This window comes from Pangasianodon hypophthalmus, chromosome 8 (genome assembly GCF_027358585.1).
Source record: "Pangasianodon hypophthalmus isolate fPanHyp1 chromosome 8, fPanHyp1.pri, whole genome shotgun sequence".
Taxonomy (NCBI): domain Eukaryota; kingdom Metazoa; phylum Chordata; class Actinopteri; order Siluriformes; family Pangasiidae; genus Pangasianodon; species Pangasianodon hypophthalmus.
Window position 1 is genome coordinate 6,846,330 of NC_069717.1, and position 12,603 is coordinate 6,858,932.

General features: G+C 40.1%; 2 protein-coding genes across 3 annotated transcripts in view; one reads left to right on the forward strand and one right to left on the reverse strand.

Annotated features, from left to right (window-relative positions):
- The first annotated feature begins 447 nt into the window (after nucleotides 1-447).
- On the forward strand, nucleotides 448-6,902 carry anapc7 (anaphase promoting complex subunit 7). The gene is made up of 11 exons (XM_053236135.1): nucleotides 448-690; nucleotides 1,067-1,253; nucleotides 1,814-1,933; nucleotides 2,041-2,152; nucleotides 2,266-2,419; nucleotides 2,786-2,928; nucleotides 3,069-3,186; nucleotides 3,625-3,821; nucleotides 3,966-4,190; nucleotides 4,694-4,844; nucleotides 5,406-6,902. Exons 1-11 carry the CDS (start codon nucleotides 590-592, stop codon nucleotides 5,593-5,595), a joined length of 1,698 nt encoding a protein of 565 aa, XP_053092110.1. The 5' UTR covers nucleotides 448-589; the 3' UTR covers nucleotides 5,596-6,902.
- A 9-nt stretch (nucleotides 6,903-6,911) lies between these two features.
- atp2a2a (ATPase sarcoplasmic/endoplasmic reticulum Ca2+ transporting 2a) overlaps nucleotides 6,912-12,603 on the reverse strand; it is a 36,207-nt gene continuing 30,515 nt past the window's right edge. The window contains exons 19-21 of one of the 2 annotated variants that reach the window (XM_026928018.3): nucleotides 11,609-11,726; nucleotides 10,515-10,635; nucleotides 6,912-7,547 (exon numbers count right to left, since the gene is read on the reverse strand). In XM_026928018.3, the coding sequence (XP_026783819.2) occupies nucleotides 7,534-7,547; nucleotides 10,515-10,635; nucleotides 11,609-11,726 (253 nt within the window). In that variant the 3' untranslated portion in view covers nucleotides 6,912-7,533. The other variant, XM_053236134.1, reaches the window with a different exon arrangement.

Sequence of the window (12,603 nt, forward strand, 5' to 3'; positions counted from 1 at the left end):
GCAGACAGTTTAACAAATTCCATGTGATTCACAAATCTACAAATAAACAGAGCTGATGAGGTTGTGCATTTCAAAAACACCAAATTTGTTTGTGATTTACAAAAATATTTGTGAATCTCTTTTATATTTATTTGTAGGTGTCACTTTATATTTGTGAATCACCTACTGTTTATTTGTGGATATTATTTTGTTTCTGTGGGACTCGTATTATATATTTGCAAATTCTGCAACAAAAATACCACCATAGACCACGCCCCTTCCGAGCGAGCGGGTTAACATGACCACGCCCTTTATGAGCTAACGAGTCAATATGACCACGCCCACATTGTGTGGGCGGGTTAGTGTAACCACGCCCCTTATTAGCTAGAGCTTTGAGTGGTCACGCCCCCTGTGGATGACCGGTTAGCCTGGTCACGTCCTTCGTCCTTGAGAGACTTTTATTTTGAAACGTAAGCCGTCTTCCTGCCATTTTGAAAATCTCGCGTTTATGTTCCCACTTTGCAGCATCTTTGGCGCTGTAGCTTCTCGATTGCATCTTTAAAAAAAAAAAAAAGGATCTTTTCGTGTTTAATCAGTGATTAATTTCAGGATGAATGTTATTGATCATGTGCGGGACATGGCGGCCGCGGGCCTTCACTCTAACGTGCGGCTCCTGAGCAGCCTGCTGCTGACCATGAGCACCAACAACCCGTGAGTGTTCCTGCTAACCCGCGGATAGTTACAGCTAGCCCTTCCTGTAGCACTGCCACTTCTGCTGTGTATAACGTGAACCACCCTGTAAACCTCTGCGTTTAACTCTACATGTATAACTGCGGCTTGTTTATGTCAGAACAGCAAGCTAACCGGCTAGCTAAGTTAGCTGTTATGTTATTAGCGTAACTTGCTAGCTAGCTATAAAATGTTTACTGTTTGTTTTCAGCCAACTTCCAGAGGAAGTAGGTGTTTTAGTTCACAACGACATACAGTTTAAGCTGACTGAAGTTCCAGTTAAAAGCTCAGGACAGAATATTGTTATGAAATGTAGAATGTGTGTATAATGTGTGTTGTGTGTGTTACTGTCCCACAGGGAGCTCTTCTCTCCAGCTCAGAAGTATCAGCTGTTGGTGTATCACGCTGATGCTATATTTCATGATAAAGAGTACAGAAATGCAGCCTGCAAGTACAACATGGCCCTGCAGCAGAAAAAGGTGCTCAGTAAAAGCTCTAAAGTGCGTCCATCCAGCACAGGAGGCCCTTCTTCAGTCCAAACCCAGGTGACATACTGACTGCTGCTTATCCCTGTGTTTCCTCATCCTTTAACACTAAAAAAAATCCAAACTCAGGTGACATACTGACTGCTGCTTATCCCAGTGTTTCCTCATCCTTTAACACTAAAAAAAAAAAAATCCAAACCCAGGTGACATGCCGACTGCTGCTTCAGAGTTTCCTCGTCCTTTAGCACTTAAAAAAATCCAAACCCAGGTGACATCCTCACTGCTCCTTATCCCAGTGTTTCCTAGATTTATTGACAGCATTTTTAGTTGGCTACAATAAAACTCTTTCTACTTAGTGAAAACTGAAGGTTTTAGTCTTTATAACTCGGATAAGCTTGTATTTTTGTGCACGTGTGAGCGTGTTTGTGTGGATAGACATTGCACAATAATCTGTTTTGACAGCTTACCCACCAAACAGGACATGACTACGTTCGTGGTTAGTAGTAGTTAGTGGTTGTTTGATGGGCTGGTGTCAAAGGGGGACATTATTAGGGCAGTTACAATGACATTTAATAGGAGAATCTGTTAAGTCATGGATTTTTTAAAAATATTTTTTGCAGAACTTGCCTTCAGAGATTGAGGTGAAGTACAAGATTGCAGAGTGCTACACCATTTTGAAGCTGGACAAAGATGCCATCTCGGTTTTGGACGGGATTCCCTCAAGGCAGAGGACTCCCAAGGTTTTTCCGCATTTCCTCTGATAAACCCGATAATGCTCGATGTTTTACTATGAAGTCTACTCACTTGATTGTCTATGAGATTGTGTACGATGCTTCAATCCCAACAGATCAACATGATGCTGGCGAATCTGTATAGAAAGGCTGGACAGGAGCGATCAGCAGTCACGAGCTACAAGGAAGTCCTGAGGCAGTGTCCTCTCGCACTGGATGCTATTATTGGTGTGTAACTAAATTTTTTTTTACATATACAGGCAGAGTTAATGTTAAGTACAGGGAGCCTGTAGCTCTTATGTGCACGGAGTAAGGTGAGCTGTGTGTGTCGGGATGTGTAGGGCTGCTGTCTCTGTCTGTGAAAGGAGCTGAGGTGGCCTCCATGACCATGGATGTGATTCAGAGTATCCCCAATCTGGACTGGCTTTCTGTTTGGATCAAAGCCTACGCCTTCATCCATGGAGGAGATAATCACAGAGCCATCAATACTATCTGGTGAGGAGCCCACCTCATATAGACTTCATATAGCTTATAAAGGAATGGCTCAAAGAGAAAATCAATTTCTCCACTTAACTCAAAAAAAAAAAAAAAAAAAAAAAAAAAAGGTAACGGCTAGAATATAGAATAGAATATATCAGTAATTTATTAAATTATCATGGCTAATTTATTAAAATTTGGGCTAACTGGAATCTATTGCTTTAATTATTTAATGGTTCTTAAAAAGCATCACAGTTGCATCTCTGTCTCATGTAATGGGTGTTTTGTTTAATGGCTTGTCTGCCAAATGATCTGTGTGTTATTTTATTAAAATTTTTAAGGCAGGGTATACGTATGGTTATCATACTGGTTTATTTCCTACAGCTCTCTGGAGAAAAAGTCTCTCCTGAGGGATAACGTGGATCTGTTGGTGAGCCTCGCAGACGTGTACTTCCGAGCCGGAGACACCAAGAACGCCATCCTGAAGTTTGAGCAGGCGCAGATGCTCGACCCCTATCTAATCAAAGGTAGGCAGTTTTATGTATATTCATAATGTACGTGTTGTGGCTCTGTATAAAACTTTCTGAGGATGAACAAATAGTGTGCTCAGTCCCTGTGATGGATGAACACTGATGAAAGCACTGTGATGTGTTGTGCTGCCTGTTAGGCATGGATGTGTACGGCTACCTGATGGCTCGAGAAGGACATTTGGAGGATGTGGAAGTTCTCGGTGGTCGACTGTTTAACATCTCGGATCAGCATGCGGAACCCTGGGTAATATCTGGGTGAGTAAGAACTGTTCTCCTGCCACCTGTTTTAATTGCTACATGCATTTCGAAGGGAAGAGTGTGTTTCTGTATTTCCTGGTGTGTTTGCATATGTAGTATATTTTCCTTTTCCTTTGGATTTGTTTGTACCTCTGTAACCCGGACCTGCAGCATTTACATGTTGGTTTAGTGTAATACGTTGTAGCTCACAAATGCAAAACATTGTCAGCTATGATCATGAGCTGCTTGCATCATGTTGTACAATAGCTAGTCTGTCATTGTTTGTTAGAAGAATTAACACTGGATGTTTTTCAATCATGTAACCTCAGCATTATGACCTCCTGTTGTCCGAGACTGATGTTCAGTCAATCATCAATAGCATCAATAGCATCAATCGAAAAAAAGCCCTTTTTAATCGATCTCCTTTCATGCTTTTTTTTCTGTTTCCTCCTCCAGGTGCCACAGTTTCTACAGTAAGCGCTATTCTCGTGCACTGTACCTGGGGGCCAAAGCCATTCAGCTGAACAGTAACAGCGTGCAGGCTCTGCTTCTGAAGGGTGCTGCGCTGCGTAACATGGGCCGAGTGCAGGAAGCTATCATTCACTTTAGGGAGGCCATGAGGTTGGCACCATGCCGTCTGGACTGCTACGAAGGTAGGAGCAGCACTCAGTGAAGACTATAGAGAATTACTGGATTATTCTTTGAATGATCAGTGGTTTACCATAATAATTAACAGAGCACATCTGTGGGATCCATATCTGATGTGGTTTGATTATATTTTTGACCTGGTTTCTTAGGACTGATTGACTGTTACCTGGCATCCAATGGCATCCGTGAGGCAATGGGCATGGCCAATAACATCTATAAGACTCTCGGTGCCAACGCCCAGACCCTCACTATTCTGGCCACAGTGTGTCTGGAGGACCCCATGACCCAGGAGAAGGCCAAGACCCTGCTGGACAAAGCCCTCGCTCAGCGGCCAGACTACATCAAAGCTGTGGTGAAGAAAGCAGAGCTCCTCAGTGCGTGACCTCTTCACCTGAAACGCCTATCATAACCATGGTTCATTTGTGTAACGCTTCTGAGAGTAATTTTATTAATATAAGACATAAAATGCTAGGGGGCATGCTGTTACAGGAAAATAATTAATGATGTGGTGGTCCGATGTGGTCTGATGCAAAGCAGATTTACTCTTACCATCCTGAAGGTGATTATTTCCCAACACGAACATGTCCCAGCGTTTCTATTCCTCTTATACCACAACGATTTTTACCAATACTAATGATTACAGTTTTATTAGAGTTAATAGGACAGTAACATGTAACTTGATGCAGAGAAACCTCAAAGCACAACATTATTAGACTTTCCTGTGGTGGAAAACTTAAAAGAACAGCTTTATCTTTGACTGTTACAAAGTGCAGACACTGGAGACTCCTTCCAAAAAGAGTCCTTACTGAAAATCTCTATATTGTACTATATGTCATTGCTACTTTCACTAAACGTTCTGTGTGGTTGTCTTACGTAGGTCGAGAACAGAAATACGAAGAAGGCATAGCACTTCTGCGAAATACACTGGCCAATCAGAGCGACTGCATGCTGCACAGAATGCTGGGAGATTTCCTAGTCGCTGTTAATGAGTATCAGGAGGCCATGGACCAGTACAGCATAGCACTGAGGTAATCTAGTCTTCTTTTGCAAGCTGTTCCTTTAACACCTCAGATTTTTTTAATTCTGTATTTTTAAAAGCCTTGACTCGTTTTTTTCGCTTCACACCTGTTCACCTGTTCATTCATGCAATCATCCAGTCAGTCAATCATGTGGCAGCAGCACAGTGCATACAGTCAGGAAGATACAGGTCAAGAGCATCAGTTAATGTTCACACTAAGTAAGTATCAGAACAGGGAAAAATCTTTGACTTTTACTGTGGCGTGGTTGTTGGTGCCAGACAGGTTGGTGTAAGTATTTCAGAAACTGCTGATCTCCTGAGACTTTCACACACAGCAGTCTCGAGTGTTTACACAGAATAGTGCGAAAAACAAAAAACATCTAATGAGCAGGATGGAAATGCCTTGTTGTTGAGAGAGGTCAGACTTGTTTAGCTTCCTTGCAGGAAACTCAGGGATGGGGAAAATGCTCAGGAATTGGGATTTTATTGCTCACCACACAAAATAAAAACAGTCCAATAACACCTTTCCCGAGCCATTTGAGCAATAACAAAGTGTTTCGCCGTCCCACAGCCTGGATCCAAATGACCAGAAGTCTCTAGAGGGCATGCAGAAGATGGAGAAGGAGGAGAGCCCTACGGATGCCACGGTGGAGATAGACGGGGACGACATGGAGGGCAGCGGTGAGGAGGGCGACCTCGAGGGCAGCGACAGCGAGGCAGCGCAGTGGGCCGACCAGGAGCAGTGGTTCGGCATGCAGTGAGCGGCAGCACTGATCTCGGATCAGCCTCCTTCTGACTCATATCATCACTCAGCAGGATTTAAAGAACACAAACTGATCCTGGATCAACACTTAACTCTGGTGGAGTTTGAGACATACTGTATGAGCCTGGCCTACGGAAAGTGTTGCAGCGCCTCCTGCAGGCTGGGAGCCGTGTCTGCGCAGGCCAGAGCACAGGAAAGCCTGACAAATCTGTGCGTAAATATGGACAATACTGTAACGGGTGATGGTGCACAGTTATAAAGAACAGCACTGATGCTTGGAAACACTTTAACCACTTTGCCACTGTGTTGCAAAAGCAATGCCTTATACGAGGCTTGTCTTTTGCCTTTACACAGGTCATGTGACTGGACACGAATCTGCTCGGCATCAGTGCTTCAGTTTTGAATCTAATGGTCGTACTTGTGTTTTGAGCGCCCTGGTCACTTTTCCAGTTTTGTCACAGCGAGATCTCTCACAAACCATTTTCTAATGAACTTCAAACATGAGTGTAATTGCTTGCTTGTTGTTAGGAGGTAACAGCAAAGCCTTAGTGTTATCACTTATGTTTGATAACACTTTGATTTTGAAACACACCGATTTTTTTTTCTTATTACACTGCTTTGTAACTGCGCTAGCAATGTCCGTTCCATCCGCCGCCCAGACTGGCTCACAACCTCTAACTTCTCGTATGAATAATGATAATACAGCCCAGACCAACAAACTAGCACCAGAATTGCTGAACACATCACGGAAATTTCAGTATACACACATTTACTGTGTTTCAGGGTGGACTTTTCCTTTACCTTGTGCTAATTTTGATTTTTCTCAAGTTGGCCTTCTCCTTAATGGCTGATCTCCTAACAGCCTTTTCCAAGTGATTTCTCACATCCATGCTTTCCCGACGCCATTAAGTAAAGAAGAACAAACTCCTCCAAAAGGAGAAAACGTTTGTTTCCAGTCAGCATATTGATCAAGTTAAATTCATGTAGCCTGAAGTGCTCTTTGTGGCGTCACTTATTTTTTATTCTAATGTTTATAACAATATTGTGGCATTGTGAGCTGTGAATAATACTATTTTTCAATGTTAACAAATAAATCATGACGGATTCTTAGTAACTGTCAATTTCCCTGTTTTTAAACTAATAACAGCAGTCACGCGTGTGAGCTGAATAATATATATGTATATCAATGTTGGTTTTTGCAACACTGATGGTGCAGAAGCCTGTCGTATGCAAATGAACTGTCTAGACTGTTTTACACATGTACCAAATCTATCTAAAATATTTGAGCTTGTTAATACAAAGAAAGACTCATGCTGTCATTTATCATTTTATTAACCACAAATCATTGTGATAATTACAATATTAGACACTGGTTGAGCAGCGTCTTGCCTGTAGTCGTCACTGGAACAAAATCAGCTGGCTGTTTTTCCCATCACACTCCTCCATGCTGAAACTCATCTGCGCTAAAACAGGACGCACATCACAGTGCGAAGCGATAATCCTTACAGTCACAATTATTTGGTTGATATACACATCTCACAAAATAAAACAAGTCCTTTTGCAAAAAAAAAGAAAGAAAAAAGAAAAGAAATAACAGGTGCCTGTCACTAATGCCAGCTGGTATTTAAATACATACATTTAAATTAAGTGTTTCTGTGCTATACAAAAGCTTATTGTTTTACCAGCATCATGTTCGAGTAGCTTAAAGGGGCATGCACCCTGATTTCCCTTAACATTTCACTCAATTTAGTCTCTTTACCACAGAACCTTTCACTCAGTTAACAAAGCTTTTTTTTAAATATAACTTTTTTGTTTTTTTAGCACTTGGCACAGTTGGCATGCAGGTCATGAACGATGTGGTTCTGCTCAAAACACACGAGCTAAACTACCAAAACCTTTACAGCTTCTGCAAGGATTACTGAGAACCAGGCCAGGCTTACAGGATCCGTGCTGAGGAGGGAAAAAGAGAGAGCGAGAAAAGGAAAGATTAAAAAAGGCTGATCATATCAAATGACTGATGAAAAGAAAGAATATTTTGTAATAAAAGCATTAGTGAAAGACTGAAGAACTTTACAGTTAAAGATGTATCAAATGTGTTGCTTACACATTTTTCATTATGTGGTATAAATCAAGTTTTCTACAAGGGTTGCCAAGTCTGCACTTTTCCTGTGGAACTCTGCTGTGAGTTAATTTCTTTTCGTCCTGCAGGTTGAAGGGCTTTTATCAGATTATTTTATACCAGAGCATTGTTGAATTCTTAATTTTGATTGGTCAGAAGGTATTAATTTAATTTTATTAATTTTTTATTAATTTTCTCTAACAGCAGCTTCAAGGCAAATCACGGGGTTGCATTAATGCACTTGTTCTAACACGTTATCATTTCTATGATAACGACTTGCACGGGGACTTGTATGACAGACGCTGCACATAATTTAAATCTAAGAAAAAGGGAATGTTGCTGTGGTGAAGCTTTTTGTAAGGAGATGTTTATTAATATTTATGAAAGTAGATTTCAGTGTCAGTGCTTTACGCTGTTGCTTTAAGCTTTCCTCTGTGGGGAAATTCTATAGAACAGAATAGAATAGTTGTGTGACAGGCTGAATGTGGTTCTTATTATTAGCTTAGATCAGAGAAAAAAGAGTCTGGTGAGAGAACGGCATATAATGTGATATCATGAACTGATTTGCTTCGCAGACGTTCCACAATGTTAAATGTAACTATAAAAATCACAATGTATTGTTCGTTAATAAATAAAAACTTATAATCACTGGCAAATTGTTGTGGTATAAGAGGAATAAAGCACATTGTAACGCGCTGTTATTGGAGAATAATCAACTTCAGAGTGGTAACTAACTCAGGTTTGTATTGCACAGCATCACACCAAGCTGTCATTGATTATTTTCCTATAACAGCGTGCCCACGAGTGTTTTATTATTTACATATCAACATTTTGGAAGGAAGCAGGACTTTCTGAAGGAAACAGTAAATGCAATTATCCATTATGAATTATCATATTAGCGAATTAACAGAAAGGTGAAGTGGTCTGCTCATTGCTGCATGTTTTTCTTATTTATGACGTTTAAGGAGCTTAGTGAAAAAACGGCAGTTTCAGCACTGCTTATTTTAAAGCGTATGGTGTTACTCCATGCTAGTCCTAATTTTGGACTTTAATACAGAGTTTGTGGTGCGTCACATTCTGAGTTTTTACGTGCGGACCTGGCAACCTGAAGAAAATGCATTTTAAGAATACAAATGCAACCTGCAGTATTAGTAAGAGTAGAGTCATGAGGAGGTGAGAAGGTGCAGGAGCAGAAAGTTACAGTTCTCACTCTCAGGGCAAAGCTTTGGGAGAAAAAGCCAAGTAGTACTATTATTAGAATCAGATACTGAGTGAAGCATGCTCTCAAACGGGGAGCCTAAAGTTAAGAAATTCTTTATAAAGTACAGGTAATATTAAAAAAATAGGATCAGTCATAGTCTCAAACTACACGAGAGTTAGGCATCTAGCTGACCTTTTCTAATGGCAGGATCTACAATTCCCAGAATTCCCTAAATCCCTAGAGACATTTGTGCTGTAGGTACTCATTTCAAACGAATGCATGTTCACTTACATACAGTATAAACACACATACACAGAGCACTGCCTTCCTACATGTAAAGCCCTAGCATTGTGCACATTTTCCACAACCTCACACAGGTCACGGAAAATAAAAATACTCCAAACTGTGTCCAAGTAAAGCATGATTACAGAAAAAAAACCTACTTGGCAATGTGATATTCTTCATCCTCCTAAATAACTGAACAGTAATTTAGAGCTGGGAGAGAGAGCTCCTCCTTTTCTTTAAAGGTGCAGTCTATAATATTTAAAAGTGTTTCTAGACATATAATAATCATATTTCAAAGCTACCATGAGCGAAAATACAATTCTGATACAGTCATGGAAAAGATATCACTTTTTTCTACATTTCAGACTTCTCTTTCTATTTTTTTTTCTGGCCTGGAAATGAGCTCCAGAACAGAGCTACTCTTCCTTAAGAGGCAAATCACGAGGCATACATGTTTGCACAGAGAGGGTGTGGTAAGGTGGAGGAATGGAAAAGGCGTATCAGGGTTTTCATTGCAATTGCAATTCGTATCTTCAGGGTTAAAAAAATTACAAACTGCCCCTTTAAAGATATTCAGCTACGCTGGTTTTCTGAGGAAAAAAAATCAAATAAATAAAAATCAGAATTAAAGTTAACTGGACAGCAGTGGAACTGAGGTAGCTGAATTCTGCCAAATGCAGAAAGTAACCATTTGTTTAAAAAAAAAAAAAAAGTGGTACATTAATTGTACTTCAAAATATCATAAATTAGACAGGGGGTGATTTAAAAAAACAAAAAAAAACAATATAATCTGGGATATAATGAATTTTTTACTGTACAGGACTGAGTCATGAATACACACACTGCGAGGACGTTCAGTGGGTCCATGCCCCTTTTAAAAATGAGCTAATAAATATATTAATCCACTGACTGCTTATAACATCTCATAATAATATAGCTGTTATATATTTATATAAAAAACAATTCATGTGTGCTTTAAAATGGAACAGTTACAACAATGAATAATAAGTCATCACTCTTAATTATAAAAACACCAAACATACAGTATGCGGATTCTTGTGCAAACATTCTCTTGGACTGGGTTAATCGTGGTTCTGGGTTAATGGGTGGTGGATGTGTGTTAGCGTCACCGCAGCTCTCAGTCAGTGATGGGTCAGTCAGGAGGACCCCAGCGAGCGGCTCGTGTTAGTGTCCGTGCTGTACAGCCACACCACCAGGGGGAGACAGAGAGCTATGAAGGGCCAGGAGATGCCCCGGACACATGCAGACACACTCCAGCTCTCTTGCTGCACCCCCTCGGCTAAATCTTTACCCGGCTCCAGGTAGTTCCTCGCCACGAACTTGAGCAGCTCGTCCAACAGGATGACGGGCATGGAGATCTTCAGCACCATCAGCCACTGGGTCACGTTCAGAGGAGTGATCTGGAAGATGACCTGAAATGAAGACAAGGGGAAGAATTTCTCAGTGTCTCCATGTCCATCAATAAACTTCGCTCACACAGCACAGGCTTTGTTAAAGCATGATGCCTTAAAAATGATGTTTTATAGTGTTCAACATAACATTTTTTGCTTACAAAGGTCTGGTTAAGCAGCTAACATAACTGTTTAATGCATTAATGATTTATCTGATTTATATGATTTCTAGTTTATGGCGATAAAAAAGACAATTCAATGTGGTTACTTTTTTTTTCTTAGTTGTGCTTCATGTTACCACTTTTGAATAGCTGTTTAGAATTTGATGTAGGGAGAATAAATTTTTTTTTAAAGCCAGGTCACCAAGAGAATGCAAATAAAATGAAAAATCTGTGAATTCTTTTAGAGAAAACTCTCTCCATTATGAGCTAATATCTCTAGCCCTGTAGCTTGTCTCTGGTCTGATGATCTGCCTTCAGCTAAATAATGTACATAAATGCACGTGATTGGATAAACCGCAAGAGAGGATCTGCTACAGAAGCTGAACTGGGTCATGTTTAGAAAACTAGAGTTGCTGAACTGCATGAGTTTCAACGAGTTACATTGATCAGACTCATGCCATAGTGGTTCCTCTGACCGTAACTAGTAAGTGTGAGGTGGATGTTAATCAGTTTAACTCCTTCCTCCCCTGTGTGACCCTGCAATTTCCAGTGTGTGTGTTAGATGTAATGTCAAACACATATCCTTTAAAGCTTAAAAGCTTTAAAAGATCAAGTTCATTCAAATTAATGCTAAAATACATTTTGTCAGGGGTCAAAAAAGAGTTCTGTTATGGCCTTCAACTTAAAATTGGAAACACGCAGATCTCCAAGAGTACATGACTCTTCTAATACAAGATAATTTGAAATCCTATTCTCGGCTCCAGCTAGACTAAAATCAGGCATGCTGTGGATCTCCTAAATTTCCTGCTCGTTCTGTCCTCCATCATTCTTACCGGCAGCGGCTCGACGTACAGGATAAGGAAGTGCAGGGACATGGAGAGGCAAATGGCTCCCAGCAGCCACACGTTCTCCCACGGAGGCATGCGCAGCAGAGACTGGTTCTCCGACAGACTGGACACGAATAGAAAGAGAGTTGGAGATTTTTTACGGGATTAAACAAGATAAAGCGTTGTTATTTTTGTAGTAACAAAAGAGACTGACAGTAAGGAGACTGGCAGGAAAATGATGACTCACTTTGTGCTGTTGTGCTGAACACAAAAATACACAAGCTCAAGAGTTCTGCATCACTTAGAAATAAGACTAGTACACTATAGAGCACTCTGAAGAATAAAAGACATCTTTCCGATGTTTTCTCAGTGGGCCCTTCACCGATTCACTGATAGCTACACCAAGTAGTGATTTCCAATGAATCTCCCAAACACCTTCACCAGTAAACTTCGTCTCAGTGCAGTGTTTTTTTTTCACAGTGCTTGTCTGTGGATCTGTTGAACCTTTCTTTAAGAAGCAACTGTTGTTTCTGCTGCTTTCAGAACTTAAAAATAATGTTATCAATTGTGGGAGTTTTCTAAAAACCATGTGGGAGGATTTTGACAAGGTTTACTTTTCTGGGTTTAGGAATATCTCTTACCTTTCAAAATCAAATCCTTCAGCATCACATTTATCTCTTTATTGCATGCTATTGTCAGAAAACAAGAGATAAAGGTTTTTATTGCTTTGGCTCTTTATTCTAAGTAAGCTGATGCTCTAAGGACATTTTTTTTTCAGCATTAATATTTGCAATACAGATCTGATTTGTGAGTTACCTGTTAAACTCTTATTCTTTTCATAATTGATTCATGCTTTCTATTTTTTTTTTTTTACTTTTTTGCTATTTTTTTAAAACAATTTTTAAAGCACTTGCCCTGTAAATATCTTATTTCCATGATCATTATAAAACTGAGTTGCTCACTGTAGTAATAGTGATAAATTAAGAATAATAATAAATTAT